General features: G+C 39.6%; 1 protein-coding gene across 2 annotated transcripts in view; it reads left to right on the top strand.

Annotated features, from left to right (window-relative positions):
• The window catches only part of CRYBG1 (crystallin beta-gamma domain containing 1), a 167556-nt gene that overhangs the window by 49703 nt on the left and 91011 nt on the right, over positions 1-26842 (top strand). The window contains exons 1-2 of one of the 2 annotated variants that reach the window (XM_039529216.1): positions 8032-8083; positions 19416-19554. In XM_039529216.1, coding sequence (XP_039385150.1) covers positions 19543-19554 — 12 coding nt within the window. In that variant the 5' untranslated portion in view covers positions 8032-8083; positions 19416-19542. Of the gene's footprint in view, positions 1-8031; positions 8084-19415; positions 19555-26842 lie in introns of those variants that run through there. The other variant, XM_039529215.1, reaches the window with a different exon arrangement.

Genomic DNA, 26842 nt, shown 5'->3' with positions numbered 1-26842 from the left:
CTCCATCTAGCAGCGTCTTCAAGCGTCAATTAAGGAATTCCCAACGGTAAATTAATTTGATTGATTTTTATACTTTTTTACCTCAAAGTAGTCACATATCTTAAAAGCATGCCCAGTGGGCATGTGGCTACTAATTTACCTAATTAATACTTTAGGAGGAGACTGCAGAGTGGTGCCAACTGAACATTACCCCACATTCACTCCCTTGTCAATCATTCACTTCAGCCCCCGTGTGATGTCCTTCAACAGGGTTGAGATGCCCAGTCAGCCCATGCTCCACTCAGAATGTTCTACACGTGTTGTTTGCTGACCCAAAGATCAGTATTGATCATACATGCAGCATGGAGCCTATCAGTTTCACCTCTGCCATCTGCCTGATGCTAAGAGAAGGATTTTGCTCCCAGAATCCTCTTTTGCAGTTCAGTCATGTCAAGCCATGTTCTCACCATTCATTCAGTATGGCCACAGCAATTCAGCACCATCCCAACAGTGAATACAGCTGTCTTTCAGACTGGAGAAAAAATAATGCTGGGTTCCCGCTAAGGCCCGGTATTGTGACCAGTGCTCTATATTTTATTAACGATTTTGCAAGAGGAAGTGGATTCTAAATTCATTGTATGCTGGTGAGAATAAGTTGTTTCACTATGTGAAACCATGTAGGATTGTGGTAAAGTCTAGATGGATTAAAATACAGGGAAAGAATGTGGGGCAGCATGATGGCACAATAAATTAAATGTGAAGAAATGCAGTTAATGTACCTTAGTTGAAAAAGTCTATACTTCTTTAATATGCGATAGGCCTCTGAACTTAAGGAATTGTCTGTGAACAAAATACTTGTGGTGAAATCTTGGCCCCACTGAAGTCAATGACAAAGCTCCCAGTGACTTGAATGCTATCCTGATTTGTCTTTGGAATCCTAGTAGACAGTCCATGAGCTAGCATCATCTGGAGTGCTATACTCAGTTTTGGTTGTCTCACTTAAGGTGTAGATAAAAGTGAAAGGCCTGAAGATGAACCCTGGTGGGTAGAGTCTGATGATAGTTTCATGAGAGGTGGAAAAAACCAAGACAACTAACTCAGAAAGGAGAAAAGTGTTAGATCCCATGAAATATTCAGAATTATCACCATGGACCCTGATAGAGGTCAGCTGGTCTCTATAAAGAGGTAGAGGGGAACAGGAAATGGAGTAGGAAGCTGTAGTGAAGACTGCAGAAGAGTCATAGTGAGCTGGAGACCCTTGAGTGGGAGAACAGTTTAGGCCTGAGAGTATGCTCCAGCTGCAGGTTGGAAGTGCTAGGCAGAACAGTAGCCTTGGAGGAGCTGCCAAGAGCAGATTTCAAGGGAGAAGAAAAGACTACTTCAGTTAGGAAAGGCTGGGAGTGGCCGGCTAAAAGCAGGGAATTGAATTGAATTGTGTAGATTTTATTTTGAGACTTTCACTTTTGAACTGTAGTGTTAATAAACCAAGTGCTTTCCTCTCTGAAAGTGCATTTTTGTGTCTTAAAGTGATTTCAGAAAGTCTCTAGCTGCTCCTGGAAAGTTCTGTATGGTGCTATTATTTTGAGTCATGTCTGAACACAGAGAAGCCTGTGTGTGAAGTTTGAGGAGCCCTGAAGAAGGGCAACTGAGACAGTGCACTCCAGAGCTATGGGGGGCACTTGGGAGGCAACTGACACTGTTACAGGTATGATGGAAGTTGATCAGACCTTCCTCTTTAACCTTGTCAAATAATATTGTTTTGAATATATTTACAATCTAAACGGAATCCTTAATGTGAGATCCAGGTCACTCAATTAAACTGAAGGTCAATGAATTTAGAACAAAAAAAGATACATCACACTGTATGTAGACAGCTTGTGGAATTCACTGCCATAGGTGCCCATGAAGTCAGATACACCATCTGGGTTTAGAAAAATGTTACTAATTACAGAATTTGTAGCAAGCAAACTATGATAAGAAAAATCAAATCCTATATTTCAGGGCATAAGAGGATTGTCTGGAGAAATTCAGGAAACAATTTTTTCTTGCAAGTGGAATATTGCACAACTGTCTAAATGCACCGTTGTGTATTGTTTACCTTTCTCAACAAAAGGAATTGAATATGTTTTGAAACATATTTTAGAAAATAACCTGGATATTGATGGCTTTTTGTTGATCAAAATTTAATTTTGCTCTCTCTCTCATGTTATTTTTGTTTTGTTCTTTGGCATCTGCAAACTTCTCTTTCTCCCTTCTTAGAAGATGAGGTCATCATTCATTTTGTTAATCCATGCAAATTGGTTCAAGTAAGGAATTGCATATGCATTCAATTCTTTTGTGGTGTTCTCTTTAACGCTTGATCAGTTACTTTGAGCTCCAGGGTTGCTCGTGCATTTTCCAAGGCTGCCAGTGGCCACTACTAGTAATGGAATGAGATCACCAGTACATTTAATGTACCATAGGCTACTAGAGATGGCAATGTGTTTTTGACCATTATTGATCTAGACCAGTTTGGATCCTCTGAATTTGATGTGAAAGATTATGACAATGCATTTCCTATTACAGTTCCCTGAAGCTACCAGCTTGCTCATCTACTACAACTTGGCTTTGATGTTCATTCATACCATGATGAAACGTCTCACTAGAAATCTCTCTTATTTCCATATGCTGCCTCCCTGTGCTGGCAAGGCCTTTGCTCTAGTTAGGCAACTGGTTTGCTGAGACTGCTGCTTGTTTTACTATCATCTTGTCTATTTTTTTTTCCTGCCCATTCTCCCTTCATTGGATTTATCCACTTCTGGAACAGGGATTGTCTTTGTTTTTAAGATATGTCTACACTACAGCTTATGTTGGCAGAATTCATGTCGCTCAGGGGTGTGAATAAACCACCTCCTTGAGTGACATAAGTTATACCAGCAAAGAGTCCTGTGGCACCTTATAGACTAGCAGACGTATTGGAGCATGAGCTTTCGTGGGTAAATACCCACTTCGTTGTATTCACCCATGAAAGCTCATGCACCAATATGTCTGTTAGTCTATAAGGTGCCACAGGACTCTTTGCTGCTTTTACAGATCCAGACTAACACGGCTACCCCTCTGATACATAAGTTATACCGACGCAAGTGCTAGCATGGACAGCGCTATGTCAGCGGAAGAGCTTCTCCTGCCAACGAAGCTTCTGCCGCCTGCGGAGGTGGTTTTATTATGCCAGCGGGAGAGCTCTCGCCTGTCAGCACAGAGCATCTTCATCAGATATGCCCTTAAAGAGTTTTGTACAGCACTTATCACAATGTGGCCCTGATCGCTTACTGGAGTTTCTAAGTGCTACTGAAATGCAAATATTAAAAAATAAATATTAATACTTTTCCAATCATTACTTCCTCTTACCATCTTTATTCATCACCACTTACCTGCACCTGCCGCAGTCATGCCTGCTCCATTCTAGCCGTGGAGACTCACTTTTCATGCCTAGGTCCACTCGTCCCGGGCTCCGGTCGACCTGCCGCAGGCATGTCTGCTTAATCATATAGGGATAGAAATGCAAAAGCACAGACCTCAAAAGACAATCTTGACCCACAGTGTTTACACAAGTTCACTGTTTCCAAAGTTACTTTCCCCTTCCTCCAAAAGTAACAAATGTGCTCTCTTTTGCAAAACCACTTTAAATTAAAGTTTAAAAAAACTTTGGTATTTATTGTTAGGGCAAACTACAGAGTGCCTCTTCTTTCCTGTTTTTTTTTTTTTTGAGAACACCCTGCTGATTCTACGCCTCAGAAACATCAGTCTTCTCTCACTATCATCTCTGTAACTCTTTCAAGCTGCTCCCCAATGCCTGGAACAGTTTTCCTTCTCCAACATGCTAAGCAACCATGCTGTTCTCCAAAGTCCTTCATAAAAACCTGCTTCTTTCAACTAGCTGCTAATTGTCCAGCCTTTCTCTCATGCCTCCCCATGTCCTTTGACTCAGATCAAATTAGAATTTAATATTTATAGGGAAAAATCCTCCCACCTTTGGAAGTAACAAGATGCATGTCAAAAAAAAATCATGTCAATCACATTACATCTTTCCCTACTGTTGGCTATAGTTTTGTCTGTTTAGAAAGCAGGCATTCAAGATGGGATTTTGCACTGTACATAGATGTAAGAAGATAATCTATAGCAATGGCATTGTACAGTATAATAATCAATCTTTTATGTCTGAGATCTGAAAACCATGGTGGACTGGAACCCTACTTTAATTAAACATTAACATTCTTTTACTGGGAACTGGCAAAGTCTTTGTAACAAAGGTAGTTTCCTGAATGTCTGGTAAGACTTCTGTAGAAAATCTACTTTTAAAGCCAACTCTTGATTGTTTGCTTAGTATAACTGTAAAAAGAATGACTGAACAAATAGAATTAGGTTAAAAACCAGAAGCGTTAAACATAAAGGATTTATTTTCATCTTTCTTCATCTTTAGTACTGCAACGCTGTAAGAAACCATTTACTGATCTGTGTATTAACATAATATTCATGTGGCTATGTTGCTTTTATACTTTTTATTTTAAGAAAAGTCTCATACTTCATTTTAACAGACATAGGATTTTGCTTTTCATCGTTTTATTTTCAAATAAATATTATACTTATGAAAATGTAAAGGACTTGGGATAATATAATGGAAAAATTAAGTTTTCTCTGGAGCGCTCCATTTAGGACATTTTGAAAGGGCAGGTTTGATGTGAAATGAAAGTTGCTAATTCCAGATTTCTGTGTTAAAAGCACCTTTGCCTGATTCATGGGGGCTTTTATTACATAAATCAAGGATTAACTCAGTTTTCATTAGCCCTGGTAGCTCACCTTTAATGGAGGAGGAAGGAAGGTCTGTTCACATAAATAAGGGCTGTAGGACACACTCTTTCATTCTTGGGAGGATATGATCCCGTCTGTGATCATAGATTCTGTTACTTTTTCCTCCTGAAAGAGATTTGTAATAGCTCAGGGTGACATTCCAGATTGGAATGTTATCTTCAGATAGAACTTTGTTCTGATAAACGGTTTCAGTGGAGTCTTTTCCTTGTGATTATTCTGCAGAACAGTGTTTTAACTTTCAGATCTGCATTTTATTAATCTAGAACATCAACATTATTAAAAGAAGTTTTAATTCCTGAAAGATAACCATTATACGCTTAATACTTAGCCCTGGTCTACACTGTGGGGTGCGGGGGGGGATCGATCTAAGATACACAACTTCAGCTATGAGAATAGCGTAGCTGAAGTCGACGTATCTTAGATCGACTTACCTCGTGTCCTCATGGCACGGGGTCGACTGCCGCTGCTCCCCCGTCGACTCCGCTTCCGCTTCTCGGCAGCTGTGGAGTTCCGGAGTCGATGGCAGAGTGATCGGGGATCGATTTTACCGTGTCTACACTAGACACGATAAATCGATCCCCGATAGCTTGATCACTACCTACCAGTCAGGAGGGTAGGGAAGACCTGCCCTTTAACTATTTTGTTTGCTCTGCTTCTGGTTTTGTGCCTCCTGTGTAGTGAGTGCTGTTCCAAAAAAGGATAGGTGGACATTGACAAAATACAATTCTGTGTTGCATATAATCAAATCTCTCTCTCAACAGAGATTTCAGAGGCTGTTTTGTAGCTGACATCTCCAAAGGTAGTTCTGTGTGGAGAAATTTGCAGCCTTAAAGGGATGTTGTAAGGTTAAATATATTTCAAAATCTATACTATGTTACTCATAACAGCTTTGAGTCATAGATTTAAGGCCAGAAGGGACTGTTACGTCATCTTGTCTGATTAATACTGAAAAATTTTTAATTCTGATTTACATTTTACAATTTTTGTTTGTTTTCTGCAATTTTCTCAGTTTGGACAATGAAAATAGATTCTCTGCCTAATCTAATCTATTGATAGAATGCCAATCAATTTAGTACTTTGGTTCTGGTTAGTAAAGACTTAACCAATAATGTCCTTTGCTGTCATCTTGCTGGAGATTGATCAGTTGTACTTTTTTAAAGTAATCATGGCTCCTGTTGTGATTGTATTTTGAAAGGTGGTCAGAGTAAAGTGCATTCTGACCTCATACTGTTTGATAATCTAGGACCCAGCTCTACCTATCTCCTAGAACTGGAAGGGACCTTGAAAGGTCATTGAGTCCAGGCCCCTGCCTTCACTAGCAGGACAAAGTACTGATTTTTGCCCCAGATCCCTAAGTGGCCCCTCAAGGATTGAACTCAAAACCTTGGGTTTAGCAGGCCAATGCTCAAACCACTGAGCTATCCGTCCTCTAGACCAGTGTTCTAACCCCAGAGCTATGGAGCCAGGCTGAAAATGTCTTGCCTCTGGATCCTGAGTGGCTACCACTGGGTTTCTCCAACTATGCTGTTGCATGCAATTGTCTCAGAGAGGTTACAAATAACAAGGTGATATCTATGATAATCTGGTTCTAGTCCATTGCCCTCAAAAATGTTTTCAATAGGTTAAAGTAGAATGTAAAATGGAATAAGGCATGCAGCGGGTAACTACAGAGTTGCTGGCAGGTGACTCCATAACAAGCCATTCTAAGGAAGACATTTCAGAAGACTGTAAGGGTGGTCAATCTTGAAACTGGCTCCATCATTACCCCTATAGTTTTTATTCTATTGACATTTCAATGATAAAACTCATGCTTCATAATTCATCATTTTGAAACTGTATCAGGCTAAAGGTTGGTATGTGAACTTTTAAAAAATTGAAACATGATTAAATTTTTAGTGATCATACTTTGGTGTTTTTGAGATGTTTACTTTATTACTCATCTTATTTAAATGCTAACAGCATGCGCATCACTGTGCAATAGATATAGGGTGACCAGATAGCAAGGGTGAAAAATCGGGACAGTGGTGAGGGTAATTGGCACCTATATAAGACAAAGCCCCAAATACTGGGTCTGTCACTATAAAATACTGGGACTGTCACTGATCAGGACATCTGGTCACCCTAAATAGATAGAAATCACAGTCCCTGATCCAAATTTGAGCTAGACAATCCAGTGAGCTTGTAGACCAATTGAAAGTTCAGTGAAAAAGTATATAGCTTCCTTTCTCAAACTCCTGAAGAAACACACCCTTTTGGTCACTTCTTTCCTATTCTAAAACTTTCAGAGACATTTACATGACACATTCATTTATAAACATACCTAAATTTGGGAACATGAAAATCCACAACTAGCCTAATATATCTATCCCTTTTGGATTGCTCATAATTTCACCTTGCTTTTTTTCACCATATTCCTTAATCCCTTCTTTCAGAAATCAGTTTAGTTTTCTCTTCAACTTTACTTCAATAACCCTTATTGGTAACTTAGTCCACATTGTTTACATACAATTGTTTACATCATACATAGTCTGATGTAGATCTGCCTGATTTTTCAATTTACTCCTTGTTTCCAAAATTATAGACTAGTGTTCAAAAGGAGTAGCCCTTAACTCTGCATGTGCGTTTTTTATTTTTTAATACTGAGGTAATTAAATAGAAGTTTTAAAAAGTGTGAAAGCTAGTGTGAAAGCTAGTGATAGAATTCAAGGGCTCCGCTTTCAGAGACAAAAAATTATATTTCATCATAATGTATCCCAAAGAATGTTACAGGCAGATATATGTCAAGGGAAGATACAGAATATGTCAACCATACTGCCTCAGTTTCCCTACAAAGTAGTTACTGGAGAGGAAGTGAAGCATGACTTATCCATTTAAAACTACAGGAGGAATTTCTTTCTGCCTAAAAGGACTGAAATTACTCACACTGGTATTTGGCCAAGATACCAGGATTAAAACCGTATTTTGAGAAATAATGTCATGGGATCTGTCATAAACATACAGCTAAGGGTAGCATAAAATCCCTCTTTACCCTGTAAAAGGTTAATTCCTCTTTTACCTGTAAAGGGTTAAGAAGCTCAGATAACCTGGTTGGCACCTGACCAAAAAGACCAATAAGGGGAGAAGATACTTTCTAATCTGTGGGGAAGGTTTTTGTTTGTGTCTTTGTTTTGTTCTCTTTGAGCCAGCAAGAAACCAGGGCAGGAAAAATACATCTCCTTAAGTAGATCTGGACTAAGCATCTAGTGTTGCAGAAATGGTAAGTAATAGCAAAGAAATGCTTTGGATTACCTTTTGTTTTAGCTTGTGAATTTTCCCTGTGCAAAGAGGGAGGTTTATCCCTGTTTTTGTAACTTTAAAGTTTTGCCTAGAGGGAAAATCCTCTGTGTTTGGAATATTTTTGTTACCCTGTAAAGTTATCTTCCATCCTGATTTTACAGAGGTAATTCTTTTATCTTTTTTTAAAATAAACTTCTTTTAAGAATCTGATTGTTTTTCAGTGTCCTAAAGACCCAGGGGGTTTAATCTGTGCTCATTTTGTAACCAATTGGTTAGAATATTATTCTTATGCCTCCCCAGGCAAGGGGGTGTAGGGGCTTGGGGAGATATTTTGGGGGAGGTAGGGCTCCAAGTGGTCCTCCCTGAATGTTTGTTTAAATCACATGGTGGGGGCAACAATACTAAGGGCAAGGAAAGAATTTGTGCCTTGTGGAAGTTTTTAACCTAAGCTGGTAGAAATAAGTTTAGGGGGTCTTTCATGCAGGTCCCCACATCTGTACCCTAGAGTTTAGAGTGGGGAGGGAACCCTGACAGAATCTTTTAATGACCACAAGTGTTGAGGATCTTAGTTTTACATACTGTCTGAATGATGATATCTTCAGCAGTACAATGCCATCTAGCACCATGCCTGAGTATTGATTCATGGGTGACACAGAACTGAAGTGTGTCACCTCATGAGTCACCAACACCACTTCCTTCACCAGTTGGGTTTTCCTTCAAGGTTTTCTGGCTAAGTGCTGAGCGGGTCAAACAGTGTTTATTAGAATAGACATACTTATAGCCCAAGGTGATATAGCTGCAGGCCAGTGAGAACAGGTTAACTCTCTAAGATATTCTTCATAATTTAAATACTTTGTATCATTTTCATAGCTCTCTTCTTCACCGTCTCCTAAACAGCAATATCCTTCCTATAGCATTGTGACAGGTATAACCAGTATGTTCAGTTCATCTCTGTATGTATTTGATTCCTAATTTTGTAATTTATTAAATCAGAATTGTGGATCTCTCTGTCTAAAGCCAAAAAATATACGTACACTACACAAAAGACGATGCTTTGCATAGGAGCTCACAAAGTGTATGGTTCATTTAGGAAAGATGTTACTTAGCCCTCTAGCAACAGAAAAGATTAATTAATTCTGGAGTATTCATTTGTTTGCCCAAGTGAACAAGGACAATGGAAGAACCCTCTAAAAATAGACAGAGATGGATGTAGTTTGAGAAATTAATTATTAAAGAAGGAAAGACATTACTTATTATAATATTCCATAATTTCACATGGGAAGCAGTCCTGATATAAAACAAACAAAACAAAGCATGCACTCTGACACATTGTAGAGAATTTATTATTTTATAACTGACACCTTTACATCAATGGCAAGAAGGGCTATATCTGAATTTGGTCTCCATAGATAGAGGGCTTTCCTTCTTACGAGTAGATCAGTTTCAGAGGTAATTCTGATAGGCTCAGATTGAAAGAATGGGTGAGTCTGAAGGAACCAGCTTAACTCTTATAGAGGGCACAGGTCATTTTGTTGCTTCTGGCTTTGTCTTCACCACAAAAAGAGGTGTGTTTTTTACATCAAGATAACTATCTCACTGTAAAATCCTAGTAGAGATGAGACATAGGTAGTTTTTACTTCAGTGTAACTAGTTGTGATAAACCAGAGGTGGGGTTATAAGATTGAACTTGACTAGCTATATTCTGTGCCTTGTATCCACTAGTACTTTACACCAAGATAGTCATCTTGCTATAAAGCACACTTTTTTTTTTTGCCATGAAGGCAAAGCCTCTGTTTACTTTCCTGTGTAACTGAAGTTTAGAGCCATTTGGCACAGTCTCCATCCCATATACTTAATGTAATTAACTAGATGGTATTTCATGTTCAGAAGCTAATTACTGTGTCCTAGCATGAATAAAGTCTGAGGATGAAGGATGAGATGTTTATAACAAATGGTCCCTGAGATTGAATGCTTCTGAATACTTTAGAGTTTATTCATCCAGGATATTGCTATTTACTTAACAGGAAGCATCCTTAAATTGTACTGATTTTATTAATGAAACATTCAGATTTTTAAATTACAAAAAATTGGGCTGTGACCCTGCTGAAAAACAAAGTCCTTTTTCATTTCCTCTTCCCCAGCCATCATCTCTCTTTCTCACCTTCATTTTTTCCCCTTTACTCTTTTATCTTTTCCAAACCATCCCCTACTTTCAGCCTTATAGATCAGTAAGGTTTTTCTTCCCAAAGTAACTGCAGTATATTTTTCTTTACATCTTTCAAAACTGAATTGGGGGGAGCACTAGTGCTGGTCTGGGATTCTCACAGTATGCATGCAATAAACAATATGAACACACAAATTATGCATTTAGGCAACAGAAGCCCTGCTGACCTATGGGGAAGCAAAGTGGTAGGAGTTGACAGAAGAGAAATCCAAGTAAAATGAGTTTTAATCCTTTTTACAAAATGCTCAGCAGTCTGATAGACCCATTTTCTTATATAAACTTCTGAGAATTTTCTACTTTGTTATATGGGCATGAGAGACCCAAGCAGCCATCTTCTGACTCCTCTTAGCTTAAGCATTTATAAGCAGGGGTCCAACTGAGCCAATTTGCAGCAACCTAGTACTTTTTCCTGGTGACTGCCAACTTTGCTCCATAATCTAAGCTTTCAATTGTATATGCAATGTAAGAGCCTGAAACAATAGCTCTTAGAAGTGTGAACAGAGTCATCCACATCAATGGGTTGCTTCTGAAGTTTAATTATAACAACTTAAATGTCAAATTAAACATGGAGCTTTGGAGACTACAACTCCTTATTTCTTCTCTCTAGCTCCTGCTCTTAAAGGCGATTGCTGAACAGATACGATATAATCAAATTTTGCTTTTGTTTTGTTTCCTGAGTTTTCTCCCATCGTGCACCCAATAATTTCCAAGATTTTTCCCAACTCACTATTCTATCATACTCTAGTTTAGGAACTCTCATTGTTAACCATCCATTCCTGGAATGAAAGGACAGTTGCTCATACTGAAAGAGCCCAATTGTAATAAATTGTTTTTCCTTTCCATTTTAAATCTCAGTGGAATCTTAATAGACAGTTTTTGAAAGCTAGATTTCCATTTCTAGATTTATAACAGGTACCATTACTTATGGTGGCATCTTGAAAAAGAGTATTTTAAAATTCTCTAGTGTGAATTTGGAATATTTTTCTAAGTATGCTAAATATTTAGATTACTAAAGTTCAGAAAAGTAGTAATGATCCTTTAGTTGCAATTGCTGTGATGCACAATTCCCCATTAAATTATAGATAAAGTCGCACTCCCTGTTTCAGAGTCTTGTAAATTATTTTCTTGAGGCAGGCAGCTCATTGTTTTTCTGCCAAAGACTAGGGTTTCAGTTGGGCTTAGCACAAGTCAGATTGAGTTGGTTAGTACAATACCAGTTGTTTTTCCTTGTTGTTATAAAACCAGTACATAATTTGGCTCATCGCATAATCTCTGTTCAGAAGAACACCTGCATTGAAATAAAAGGGTGTTGATTATCAGGATTTTGGTGCATTGACAAAGTGGTGTGATAGGCTTGCTCAGCACCTGCCCACACTCTGGCTCCCTTGCAGTGTGTATCTTCTCACTTTCTCATGAGCACTAACATTATTTTAAGAAATAAAGTTTTCTGATTGCTCTTGGTACCATATCAAATTTAATGATACCCAATTGAATATGATTTTTGAAACTGGGACTCACTCTGAGCAAAAATAATTAGAGTCACAGGAGATTTTAAAGAATAAAGTAATTCAGATTATACTAGTTTTTCAGATATGCATTGGAATAAAAAAACAACCAATGCTCAAATAATACTGCAGAGGGAAAGGATTTCATAAATGTGTCCATGTAGATAAAAAGTTAAATGAGCATTACTTCTGACCTTAAGGTCTATGAGACATGTCACTGATGCACAAATATCTCTTCAGATATATCCCTGAATATGGGGATAACTTGATCCATGGATAGAAAAGAGTATAGGAAGCAATACTACTGTGTGGTATTGTGGTAGTAAAGGTGGTACTTCTAGGAATATCATCAAATCGTGGTGGGTCAATAATAACAAATGTGGAGAAGCAGCATGGGTTACAGGAATGAGTGAGAGATTTGAGTCAGAACTCCTGACTCCTCTCTCCTTGGTCAAATTACTTCACCTCACTGCCTTATTTTCTCCATATGTTTTGTTGAGCTATTCACCTACCTAGGCGGGGGTGGTGGTGGTGCGGTAGGTGTTGTGAAGATTATTGTTCATACAATGCTTTGAACACATAGAACACCATAAACATTTCAAGATTATTATTACTATGACATCCAAGGATAGTTGAGTGTAGATTTATGCACAGTACAGCCAGAGTATGATGATCTAGTTCAGCAAGTGTGAAGAGAAGGTACAAGTCAGCTCATTAGGTGGAGGATCATATCTATGCATGTATTTGTACAGTGCCTGATCTATAGGGCTCTGACCCTGATTGGGGCCTTTGGATGCTACCGTAATAAGTAGTAATACTAAAAAGGGCTCCAATTTGTTTCACTCCTACATTGAGTATTAAGTAACTGTAATATCTTCTGTGTCAAGTCATTTTATTATAATAAATGTAGAAAACTTTCTAGACAGCTGCAAAGATTAAACTTTTGAATACTTAGGTTTACATTACAAGAGACTATTTATACAGTTAAAATATGTTTTGTTCTCCCCAATATTGTGAGTAGGAAAATTACAACAAAAAAATCCAGATGTACTTGTAAGAGCAGTTGAGTAACTAAAAATCTGACTGTAGACACCTACTCACTAGCTCTGCCTCACCTAAACTCAATTGTATACTTAAGGGGGGATAATGGAATCACATGGCAAGTGGAATGATGGTCATGGGTAGGATTTATTTAGTATTTGGATAGATCTTGCACCCCAGTGAATGTGCCACCCAGTGGCAAACTTTATAACAAATCTATATGACTGTAATTCAAAAATCATAACTGAGGATATAGAGAAGAGAATTTTGGGTACACAGAACGTTGGAATGACTTCTGGGATGACAATTTTTTTGGATTTGATGTTCGCTACTGACATAGAAGGGGTACTGGCCTCCTGAAAAATAGTAACTGGTAGGGTTAGTTAGGTGAACTTTAAACTAGGGGATAAAGGGAAGGCTTGACTAACTCAAATAGTCTAGCAGATAATAGAATATTAGAAGATGCAGCTCTTCTGAAACAAAGATTAAAGATGTGTATGAATATTCTAAAGTATTTGTACACCAAAGCAAAGCATGTGAGCAACAAACAAAAAGAACTAAAAAAGCTACTAAAGGATTGTGATTATGATTGAGTGGGCATAAACAGAAATCTGGTGGGATGGTTCTTCTAATGAGAAAGTCAGTATAGATTTGTACAATCTACATAGTAGAAATGGAAAGGGAAGAAAAGGTGGAGTGATGGTGTTATGTCATATGTATTTACAATTTACAGCACATTAGATGAAATTTGCAATTTTTTTATTGCAACAGAAAGAGTTTTAAACTGCATACACAAAGCCATCGTATAACAGCGCAAGGAGGTAATAGTCCTCTATGTAGGTCTGATGTGACTGCACCTCAGGGGTGAAAGTAGGCCAGTATGGCATACAAGTAAGAAGCTGGTACCAGCCTGTGCGCAGCCAACATTAAAGCGCTACTGCAGCCCCTTTTGCCCTCCCCTGGGCCACCGACGGGGGTGGAGGGGGGGCGCAAAAGGGGCAGCTGCCCGAGGGCCAGCGATTTAAAAGGGCCAGGGGCTCCCAGCTGCCGCTACTGCAGCAGTGGCTGGAGCCCCAGGCCCTTTTAAATCACTGCCAGAGCCCCGGGCGGTGTGGGCTAGGCAGTGCAGATGAGGAGGCTGACCCCAGTCCTGCCTCTTCCCCCTGAGGCCCTGTCCCTTCCGGGGTCCGGAGGTGGGCCCCCGTACCAGTAAGAGATTAATATTACTTTCACCCCTGCTGCACCTGGAAATTTGTGTTCAGCTCTGGGCACCTCATTATCGGAAAGATACTGACAAATTGGAGATAATTCAGAGGAGAGCAAGAAAAATGGGAGATGAGGCTGGAGCAATTGAAGTTAAAGAGTTTGCTAAGAGGGGACTACATGAGAAACATGGTTAAATCCTACAAATATTTAAAAAGTGAGAATTCAGGAGTCAGAGGGAAGAATTATTTAGTTGCACAGTGGAGTATTACTAAAGATGATAATATAAAATTAAGAACATTTAGGCTGAGTATCAGAAAAATCTTTGCCTGTAAGATCCACAGGCAAAAGGCTGTCAAGGGACCAATAGGAAATGATCCTGCCATGGCAGGGAGATGAGACTATAGACCCTTTACATCTCTAGGTTCTTTGAAAATGCAAGTAAAAAGTTATATATTTATGAATCTACAATTTGGCCATTAGGTGGCAGAGTTTTGGTACAGAGTGTTCAGACTTTACTGTGACTGCTTGTTGTTATTGTACTTAGGAGTTATGGTAAAATTAGGAATCATACAAACTAGAATTCTGTCTCTCTTACTTAGTTTTCCTTAAACAAATAAGTATAGCAAGTATCTGTCACTTGCACTACAAAACTAGTATGCCTATCACCCAATTATTTATCATTTCAGAACAACTTCACTTATATCTTCCAAATTATAACTACATTCAAACCTGAGCCAGTAGGGGTAGGAACTTTGTGTGTGTGTGTGTGTGTGTGTGTGTGTTTCCTTTCATGTTTCATAAAAATCAATCCAGATTAGGAGTTAGACATATGTAAAAACGGTCTAATGGGCATAGCCTGAAGACTGTGCTATTAAGTAACAGAAAGTAGGTGTCCGAGTGGTGTAAACTGGTAATTTACCGCTATAAAAATTGTGAAGGTTGCCAGCCTACTAAATATTATTAATTTATGAGTAAAACAACAATCCATTTGTTTGCCATGTGTTTCTGTTTTCAATATTCATTTAACTAAAGGTATAATATCAGTCTTTTCAGAACGTGAATTAAAATGTTTTAAGTGTTTATTTCTATTATCTTAACTACTTTTATTCTTTTTAAACATTTACAAAACAAAAAAGTCATTATGGGAAGGTTGGAACTGCTAGGCTAAAGGATATTGTCTCTGACATACACCTCTTATTTCAATTTATATATAATGGCTTGTTATCGCTGTATCTGTTGTCAGCTCTTCTGTTGTTCAGTAATAATTTATTAGCAAGCAGAATCTTCTGCCTCTGTAAAGCTTCTCACATCTCCTCTCAAAGCCTTTTACAGAGTGCTTCTTCATGCTTTGCAGCAAAGCCATGCCACAGCATGGCAAAGGGAAGACAGCGAGCTCTTCTTTTGAGGTGTTGCTGTCAGGGGTTGTAAACCTACTGGAGTTTAACTGCCAAGCCCTTTCTTGCTGTTCTGCCTCTGCTCCAGCTCCACTGCTGTAAGATTGATTGGATTATTATTTTATAATAATTTTGATTAATTATGCAACAAGATGTCTCCATCTCAGTACCCTGGCTCATCCCATGCTCTGGGCGCCTTTAGTATAATTAACTTTACAATCTTATATTCAGACATGTAATAGCAAGTAATAAACTTCTCACCCTCCTATAAACACCTTGCCCCCCATTTCTCCTGATTAATAAACCTCCACCCTGGGTGGCTCAGACAATAGATGGGCCTTGCAAACATCTGTGAGGATTTGGTAACCTTCATGACATGTTGCAAATCCTGTCTTTTTTTCTCCCAGCCATTTGGGATTTTGACAGACCAAGACAGAAAGTGTATTCCAGAATTGAGAAGATTTCTGAGAGAATATCCTGCTAGCTGTTTCCCTCCTGTTTATAAGAAAGGAAGGTAGCTTGGCTATTTCTGAGGAACTAAACTGTGGTTCTGTGGCATGGGGAGAGAGACCATCTTTCATGTAACCTGGTCTTTAAATCACTCAGGGATTTAAAAGTTTAAACCATCACCTTGTGTTCACTCAGAAACTCAAAGTGTAGCTCCTGAATATCCGACATTGTTTACTCCTGGTGTGAAGCTCCATTCAGTAAGCATGCTGCCATATTTTCCACCAGCTCAAGTATTTGTGTGGCTTAAAGATGCATCCTCAGGTATTTGTTTGAGATGAAAACAGCATCTGAAATAAACGCAATTGCCTCATCAATAGGTGATAAAACAGCTTTTTGGCTACAGCTGCTTAGGCTCTAATAGCAGCCTCGGTCCTAATCAAGGCCCTAAACTTCAAACCTAAATCATAAATGAAGCACATACTTCTCCTGGGGGAATTCTGCATCACTGCATGTGTGCAGAATTCATGTCCCCCCACAGATTAATTTGCTTTCCCGCAGAAAAATGACTTCTGACAGGGAAGCAAAAGGAAGCTGCAAGAGTGGTCACACGCCCGTCCCTGGCAGTGCAGGCAGGTTGGTTTAGGCACCCCAAGCAGCCGGTAGAGACATAAATCACTGTGGGAGGAGTGGGAGGGGGCTAGGTTGTCATACGTGTGAGAGAAAGACACTCTGTCCCTCTCGCTCGCTATTGCAGCACACTTGGCATGAAGGGGCAGGGTGTTGGGGTGTTTCTGAGGAGGTAGGCGTAGGGCAGGCTCTGTCCCCTCAGGCACAGCAGAATGTAACAATCAATTGTTCCCATTGTTCTTATTGAATTCCCCCAGGAGTATAAAACAGGTGTAAAAGTTTTAAAGCTCCTTTAAATTGCCAGACTGCTGTGAAGGACAGTATGACCGTATAAATGCTTATGGTGCTTTAGTGATAAGAACTCATCTAAATTTTTTGACTCAAAAAATGTGCTCTATGAACTGTTTGCTATTGACCTTTCTGGTGATGGTCAGTAACCAATATAAATTGTGAGTTTGATTCCCCCACCCTCACTTGTTCTTCAGTTGCCTATGATGTAACACTGAACATATGGCTGCATATATTGATTGACTAATAACTAAAAATAAAGGGTCGAACCTAGCTACATTACTATTAGGTAAGGGGGGTTGGGGATTTCCTCCAATGCTCTTCACTCCCATTCTCCATCCATTGTATTGTAGTATAAATAAATGACCTAAATAATTGAAACCAGCATGATTATATTACATTATTTTGACAAATAAAATATGGAGAATTTTAAAATTTTGTGCACGGAATTTTTAATTTTTTGGTGCAGAGTTCTCCCAGGAGTAATATATAGTACTTGCCAATTCTTCCGGTTGCTTCCCTCTGCCTACCAACATTAACTCCTCCTTAGCTGGATTGAGCCTCAGCCAATTAGCCTTCATCTAGACCCTGATCTCCTGCAGACAATGGGTCATCTGTTCCACTGCATTAGTAAGATCAGTTGGACATGAAGCAGAGTGGCACGAGTATACTGAAGACATCTTGCACCATATATCTTGACTAGCCCTACCAGAGGCCTCATATACACAGTAAACAAAAGTGGGATATAACAGAACCTTCCAGCACCTGACATGAGAAGACATTCACCCAGATGAGCAGCTGCCCATGATCAACTTCTGGATTCTCTCATATAGTAGTGGAGCTAATCTGAAGCAATTAAATGCTGTGGACTGCAGGCACGTTAGAATCATAGAATTTCAGGGTTTGAAGGGACCGCAAGGATCATCTAGTCTAACCCCTTGACAAGATGCAGGATTTGTTGTGTCTAAACAATCCAAGACAGATGGCGATCCAGCCTCCTTTTGAAAACCTCCAGTGAAGGAGCTTCCATGACCTCCCAAAGCAGTCTGTTCCATTGTCTTACTGTTCTTACAGTTAGGAAGTTTTCCCCTGAGATTTAATCTAAATCTGCTATGCTGTAGTTTGAACCCATTGCCTCTTGTCTTGCCCTCTGTGGCAAGAGAGAACAACTTTTCCCCATCTTTTTCATGGCAGCCAAGGGCTAAGGTGTGAGTTTGCTGTGAGCCCAAAGTAAGAGACATTGTTCCACTGCTCCAGGAGCAACAGTCTCCCTCTCAGTTCCTCTACTGCTCTGGGGGAGGGAGAGGAGGAGGAAGAAGTAAACTCTGCCAGGTACAGACACAGCACGTTACCCAGTGCAACTGTGCTGGCTCCGTCCCTTCTTGCCCTGCCCAGGAAGGAGACATAAACACTCTGCAAAACTCTTTCCCTTCTGCCCGCACAGGGGGGTAAGAGGGTGCCCTGCACTGCCTCGCTATCCAGGTTCCAAGAATGCACAAAAGCATCTCATATTACAGGAATCATTTATTTTTATAATGTATCTAACCAAGGATTTCAATTTTTTTTAAATGTCTTATTTCTTCATTAGTGGGGCACTGTGAAATGAAATTTTTGTAAGTCCTCTTGGTTCAGAATTTTGAAATCAAGACAGTGGTATGAGTATAAGTGTGGGCAAAATTGGGCCTGTTGTGTTTTATTTTCTGTCGTGTTCAAAACTGAGTCACTTACTTTGCTGAGTTCTTAGTTTTACTTTGTGATCATATGCACAAATGACATACCATCATGCTCATCTAGGGCCAAACTCTCTTCCTGTTAATAGTCCCACTTTTTGGGGAGACTACTTTAGGAGTGAGGTGAGCAGAATGTGCAGTGCATGATGGACCCAAAAAGCCCTGTGCAGTGTTGGGCTGTGTACACAGAGGTTGCATCACAGGACAAGGGGATAATATTTCTTCTCAGGTATGACTGCCCCCCACTGAATAGTGCATTCAGCTGTAGGCATCTCATTACCAGAAAGACACTGATGAATTGGAAGAAATTCAAAGAAGAGCAACGAGAAAAAAAGGGGGGTGGGGGCTGATGGGACTGCTTTTGAGAAAACATTAGAAGACTTAAATAAAAATGGCTGTCTTGGCTAAAAAACAGCATGAAATCTACAAATATCTGAGGGCTGTAAACACTAACAGGTACAAAAATTACTTTAGGGGGCTGTATAAGGAGGTATATTTAAAGGTATGTCTACACTACAAGCACTACAGTGACAGAGCTGACGCTATATTGCTGTAGTGTAGAAACTTGTTATAGCTACAGAAGGGATTTTTCTGTCGTAAATCTACCCTCTCAAGAGGTGGAAGCTAAGACAACAGAATTCTTCCATCGACTAAGCAGTGTCTACAGGGGGCTTAGGTTGAGTTAAATTCACACCCGAGACATGTAGTTTTCACACCCTGGGGTGACCTAGATAAGTTAACCTACGTTTTAGATATAGACCAGGCCTAAAAATTTAGCAGCGGAAGCATATCCTGGACTTCATTTTATTAGCATTTATTAAATACCCAATGTTTTCTCTCCTTTCAGATACTCTGACATACCAGATAGACACTATGTTGCTCAAGAAAACCAGTTGTCTTCAATACCATGTCCAGATCCCCAATTTTCTCAAACTCCTGCAGCAATTTCAATATCTATCACTTCATTACCAACAATGTCAAGAAAGGTAAGGGGGAACCAAAAACATTTAATTAGAGGAGATGACAATTTTTGGAGGAAAAGGAATATAACATTTAATGTATTCTTAACTTTATAGTAAAAAAAACTTGTTCATGAACTCTTGCAAGTTAGCAAATGAGCATTATACATTGTAATAACTAGGAATAAATTCTGCTGGGGTTATGTGAGAAATGGCTTGAGGAGATCTTCCACAGAGACACGTAGACCATATAACTTTTTTTCCCTTTTAGATTGTATTTTCATGAAATATGTATAAGCCAACAAATAACATAGGTACAATAAAGTGACACTCAGCTACGCTAATGCATTAACTAACTAGCATGCACTGTTTCCTGCTAAAAGGTAAAGTTTTTCCAGGGAAGGAAAGTAGAGAATGCATTTGCTTTTCTCATGTTCATTTTCTCCAGTAGTGTTACTCATCTATTTGTCATAAGTATTGTTGCATGCCAGCAAACTGGTGGAAAGAAAGATGCTAATTATTTCTGTCTCGTGTGAGAACTATGTTTCAGCTATTAGCTTACAAGTCAAAGTTGTGTAATGCATTTCTTGTCATAACTTATTTTAAAAATATCTGGCTCAGCAGAGAAACTAACTTTCCCATAAACAGAAGTAAACAGCAGACTATTAGTTGAAGAAAATTGAATTTTCTTAGTTGTAATACTAATATATATCTAAGGCTCATAGTGTGTTTTTAAAGGCCAGAAACAGCTATTTTGATCATCTAGTCCAGGGGTGGCCTACCTGAGCCTGAGAAGGAGCCAGAATTTACCAATGTACATTGCCAAAGAGCCACAGTAATACATCAGCAGCCCCCCATCAGCTCCTTCCTCCCCCCATTCTCAGTGCCTCCCACCCACCGGCAGCCTCGCCGATCAGCACCTCCCCCTCCCTCCCTGCACCTCCTGATCAGCTGTTTCGTGGCTTGCAGGAGGCTCTGGGGAAGAGGTGGGGAGAAGCAAGGGTACTGCAGGCTCAGGGGACGGGACAGGAAGGGGTGGAGTGCGGGCAGGGCCTGTGGCAGAGCCAGGGGTTGAGCAGTGAGCATCCCCCGGCACATTGGAAAGTTGGCACCTGTAGCTCCAGCCCTGGAGTCAGTGTCTATACAAGGAGCTGCATATTAACTTCTGAAGAGTCGCATGTGGCTCTGGAGCCGCAGGTTGGCCACCCCTGATCTAGTCTGACCACTGGCATAACACTAGGCCATAAGAATTTACCCAGTAATTTCTCCATGAGGCCTATAACTGGTGTTTGAGTTGTAGCATATTATTTACATCCAGTTATGACTTACACTGCAAATGATGGAAAACTCAACATATCCCATGTTGTCTTCAACAGGTTATTTCAATATATGTTTCTGTGGAAACATACAGATAAAATACAGAATTCTGCCCGGCACCATTTTGAAACAGCAAAACCATGCCTTATCATCAGGGGATAAAATCAATATTGCTCTATAAGCCATCTTGAGACTTAATTTTGGAGTAGAAAAGAATGTCCCTACTTGTGACATCACTGTCTTTGAGAAATTTTAGTGTACTAACTTCATAGAAAACAGCTAATGTGAAATTAAATATCAGATTACTGTCTTGCAGGATGAGAGAGTGATAAAGTTTTACTATTTAATAAGCATTTGTTTACCATTTACAAGTTTTGATATTTTGTTCTCTTTTTGGAACACTGCTGTACCTAGATATGAAAACTGCCAAGTCAATTGTTAATGCCTGGCTGGATATCAGTTAAAACGTTGGGATTTCATTCTTCACATGGAACCCAGTTCTGTATTTAACAAAAACAAAAAAGACCTTGCAAGTGAAACACCCTAAAAAGTTACAAAGGAGGTCCAATAATCTTATCTTTTAATTGTTATATAGCAAAATGGAGACATGGTAGAGCAAAGTTATGATTGTAATTTAAATTACAAAAGTCAAGAAATTGAATTTTATTTTTTTGGCAGGAACCAGTCAACTCCCATGAATGTATGTATGTAACAGTTTTGTATTATTGAGGTCGGTCTTCAAATGTTTGTGTTTGATTCAGATTTCAGTTACATTAGTGTAAATCAGGAATAAAACCATTTAAATTAATGGAGTCACACAAGAGGAAAATTAGTGAGAGATTAGAATCATATTAATATAAGCTATGGCTATGGGAACCATAACCAGAATTTGTCTATTCTACACTGAGTTGTTAACCATGATGCTGGTATAAGTTTGTCAGTGATTTTCCTTTAAAAAAAATCTCAAAACAATTGAGCAAGTGATTGATTGGATATAAAATAACTACACCAGCCTCCCTAATTCCTAGAACAAAGATCTCACTTGTCCTGGTACATGGAAAAGGAGCCAAGCAGGCAAGTGGCAAAGACAAAGTTCATTAGTCAATATCATACTATTGTTTTTTGGGCTCCAGTTAAACCCTGAGAACAGAGTGATAGAGATATCTTTACCCATTAAGCTCACCTCCCACCTTTGGTTTTTGCCATGGTTGTTGGCAAAGCCAAAGACTTTATCAAAACCAACAAACAGTAATACATAATAAATTGGAATTCAAATCAGCAACTTAATAGGGATTAGAATAAATTTTAATACACAAAGCATAAGAACATAAGAACGGCCGTACCGGGTCAGACCAAAGGTCCATCTAGCCCAGTATCTGTCTACCGACAGTGGCCAATGCCATGTGCCCCAGAGGGAGTGAACCTAACAGGCAATGATCAAGTGATCTCTCTCCTGCCATCCATCTCCATCCTCTGACGAACAGAGGCTAGGGACACCATTCTTACCCATCCTAGCTAATAGCCATTTATGGACTTAGCCACCATGAATTTATCCAGTCCCCTTTTAAACATTGTTATAGTCCTAGCCTTCACAATCTCCTCAGGTAAGGAGTTCCACAAGTTGACTGTGTGCTGCGTGAAGAAGAACTTCCTTTTATTTGTTTTAAACCTGCTGCCTATTAATTTCATTTGGTGACTCCTAGTTCTTGTATTATGGGAATAAGTAAATAACTTTTCCTTATCCACTTTCTCAACATCACTCATGATTTTATATACCTCTATCATATCCCACCTTAGTCTTCTCTTTTCCAAGCTGAAGAGTCCTAGCCTCTTTAATCTTTCCTCATATGGGACCCTCTCTAACCCCCTAATCATTTTAGATGCCCTTTTCTGAACCTTTTCTAGTGCTAGAATATCTTTTTTGAGGTGAGGAGACCACATCTGTACACAGTATTCGAGATGTGGGTTTACCATGGATTTATATAAGGGCAATAATATATTGTCAGTCTTATTCTCTATCCCCTTTTTAATGATTCCTAACATCCTGTTTGCTTTTTTGACTGCCTCTGCACACTGCGTGGACATCTTCAGAGAACTATCCACGATGACTCCAAGATCTTTTTCCTGACTCGTTGTAGCTAAATTAGCCCCCATCATGTTGTATGTATAGTTGGGGTTATTTTTTCCAATGTGCATTACTTTACATTTATCCACATTAAATTTCATTTGCCATTTTGTTGCCCAATCACTTAGTTTTGTGAGATCTTTTTGAAGTTCTTCACAATCTGCTTTGGTCGTAACTATCTTGAGTAGTTTAGTATCATCTGCAAACTTTGCCACCTCGCTGTTTACCCCTTTCTCCAGATCATTTATGAATAAATTGAATAGGATTGGTCCTAGGACTGATCCTTGGGGAACACCACTAGTTACCCCTCTCCATTCTGAGAATTTACCATTAATTCCTACCCTTTGTTCCCTGTCCTTTAACCAGTTCTCAATCCATGAAAGGACCTTCCCTTTTATCCCATGACAGCTTAATTTACGTAAGAGCCTTTGGTGAGGGACCTTGTCAAAGGCTTTCTGGAAATCTAAGTACACTATGTCCACCGGATCCCCCTTGTCCACATGTTTGTTGACCCCTTCAAAGAACTCTAATAGATTAGTAAAACACGATTTCCCTTTACAGAAACCATGTTGACTATTGCTCAAGAGTTTATGTTTTTCTATGTGTCTGACAATTTTATTCTTAACTATTGTTTCGACTAATTTGCCCAGTACCGACATTAGACTTACCGGTCTGTAATTGCCGGGATCACCTCTAGAGCCCTTTTTAAATATTGGCGTTACATTAGCTAACTTCCAGTCATTGGGTACCGAAGCCGATTTAAAGGACAGGTTACAAACCGTAGTTAATAGTTCCGCAACTTCACATTTGAGTTCTTTCAGAACTCTTGGGTGAATGCCATCTGGTCCCGGTGACTTGTTAATGTTGAGTTTATCAATTAATTCCAAAACCTCCTCTAGTGACACTTCAATCTGTGATAGTTCCTCAGATTTGTCACCTACAAAAGCCAGCTCAGGTTTGGGAATCTCCCTAACATCCTCAGCCATGAAGACTGAAGCAAAGAATCCATTTAGTTTCTCCGCAATGACTTTATCGTCTTTAAGCACTCCTTTTGTATTTTGATCGTCAAGGGGCCCCACTGGTTGTTTAGCAGGCTTCCTGCTTCTGATGTACTTAAAAAACATATTGTTATTACCTTTGGAGTTTTTGATTAGCCGTTCTTCAAACTCCTCTTTGGCTTTTCTTATTACACTCTTGCACTTAAGTTGGCAGTGTTTGTGCTCCTTTCTATTTGCCTCACTAGGATTTGACTTCCACTTTTTAAAAGAAGTCTTTTTATCTCTCACTGCTTCTTTTACATGGTTGTTAAGCCACGGTGGCTCTTTTTTAGTTCTTTTACTGTTTTTCTTAATTTGGGGTATACATTGAAGTTGGGCCTCTATTATGGTGTCTTTAAAAAGGGCCCATGCAACTTGCAGGGATTTCACTTTAGTCACTGTACTTTTAACTTTTGTCTAACTAACCCCCTCATTTTTGTATAGTTCCCCCTTTTGAAATTAAATGCCACAGTGTTGGGCAGTTGAGGTGTTCTTCCCACCACAGGGATGTTGAATGCTATTGTATTATGGTCACTATTTCCAAGCAGTCCTGCTATAGTTACCTCTTGGACCAGCTCCTGCGCTCCACTCAGGATTAAATCAAGAGTTGCCTCTCCCCTTGTGGGTTCCCATACCAGCTGCTCCATGAAGCAGTCATTTAAAGTATCGAGAAATTTTATCTCTGCATTTCGTCCTGAAGTGAAATGTTCCCAGTCAATATGGGGATAATTGAAATCCCCCACTATTATTGGGTTCTCCAGGAAAGCACTCCAGGAAATACTTCTCTTTTTTTAGGGAAATTGTTTCCTTGATTCAAAGTGAAGGTTATCTGAATAATTTGTCAGCTAGTTCATAAATAAAAAGAATAATTCATCATAAAATCTAACATTTGTTCTTTTCATGCTGCCAATTTGTACCGATGAAAGTGTCAGTTGTGTAATTCTGTACAAGCAAAAGGCAAGGGTTAGGGGGTCTGAAAATGCATTATGTAGAATACAGAGTAGATCTCTGCTAATTCATGTGGGTAACTAGGAGATCCATTGAAAATTAACGTGCAAACTAGCAATAACGCCTTCAAGAATAATGCATCATAGAATGTCTTTTTTTCATTCAGTTTGTTGGTTCTACTTTAGTTTTATTATATTATGTATTAATAAGTATTTTATAAAATTAATGATGTTTTAGAGACTTCAGAATGACACTTCAGAATAACACTAATCTTTGCTTAGATATAGGGTGGTTGGCCTTTTGCCATTTTTGTGCAAATAGTAGTGTGTGGATGAGGAAAATCCTACTGAATAACAAATTTCAATAAGTAGTAACATTCATTTCTAGCTGTCAGTCCTACAAACTACTACAGGAGTCTGCAAGTGAAGCTGGGCTTTTTCCTTTCCATGCATCCTCAGTAATAAAGATTCTTCAGAACAAATTCTGCCCTTTGGTACCTCTGTGAAACCCTGTTTTGCTTAGTGGACTTGCACAGGAGGAGCGATTTGATTTCAGTGAGATTGCACAGATCAAGTGAGGACAGAATTTGTCCCAGCTCACAAGCATTTGAAGTAGAATCTGAGTTTTTTAGACCCTAGATCATACATGCTGGAAAAAGCTGTTCTGTATTTGAGTTAAGCTAACTCAATTGAACTAGCCTGATTGGATACCCAGTGCTCATGTAGACAAACCTTTAAGATTGCCTGAGCTGATCATCTTGTAGCCTATTCTACATGACATTTACCATTTTGCTATCTTTTTTTTGTTGTTTTAAGTTAACAGGAACTGTGTACTTCATTGTGAATGAAATATACTAGGAAAGAACTCCCTGTATGTTTGATTCACTCATCTCACTCCTAATGAATAAATCCCCTCTACGGCCATGTCATGTACAAAAACAAGTATTTTTTCAGTCAGATTAACTCAGCAGTGACAAAATGGTGACCAGGTATAATTAGGGAGCTGCATCCTAGAGTAGCGGGGAACCTATGTTATATAATGGCCAGGTCACATCATGTTAAACTGTGTGTAGATTGATATTAAGAGAGGAGTTTCAATTGAGTTAGCTTAACTTGACTGAAAAAAAATGTTTATTTTTTGGTCCATCTAGACCTACCTGGTCCTAGAGTGGGGTTTTACTTCACTGAGAATGAAATGAATAAATTGAACATTCAGGGAGTTCTTTCTTAGCTTTTCACAATATGCACACAGTTCCTGCTGTTCACTTTGAACAAAGGTTGCAACAACCATAAAGTGAGGCAATTGCACCTTAACAACTCCAGCTAAAACACCTAGTTCTAAGCTATTTTTTTAGGAGTAGCCACTCTCTTCCTGCCTCCATGTATCTTATTTTACAAACACCTGGTAGTTTGCCCACTTTCTACTCACACAAAACCGACCACCCTTGCCCCGCCCCTCCTCTGAGGCCCCACCCATGCCTTGCCCCTTCTCAGAGGCCCTGCTCCTGCGCACTCCATTCCCACCCTCCGCCCCTGTTGCTCGCTCTCCCCATCCTCCCTCATTCACTCACTCACTCACTCATTTTCACCAGGCTGGCTCAGGGCGCTGGGTTGTAGGAGAGGGGTGAGGGCTTTGGCTGGGGGTGGGGCCAGAAACGAGGAGTTCAGAGTGCAGGAGGGGGCTCCAGGCTGAGGCAGGGGGTTGGGATGCGAGAGGGGGTGAGGGCTCCAGTTGGAGGTGCAGGCTCTGGGGTGGGGCCAGGGATGAGGGGTTTGGGGTACAGGAAGGGGCTCTGGGCTGGGGGCATGCAGCTGAGGGTTTTGGAGTGTGGAAGGAGGCTCTGGGCTGAGGCAGGGGTTTGGGGTGTGGGAGGAGGTATGGACTCTGG

The sequence above is a fragment of the Mauremys reevesii genome, linkage group 3 (assembly GCF_016161935.1).
Source record: "Mauremys reevesii isolate NIE-2019 linkage group 3, ASM1616193v1, whole genome shotgun sequence".
NCBI lineage: Eukaryota > Metazoa > Chordata > Testudines > Geoemydidae > Mauremys > Mauremys reevesii.
The sequence above is the reverse complement of the archived record's forward strand: the minus strand, read 5'-3'. Positions and strand labels throughout refer to the sequence as shown.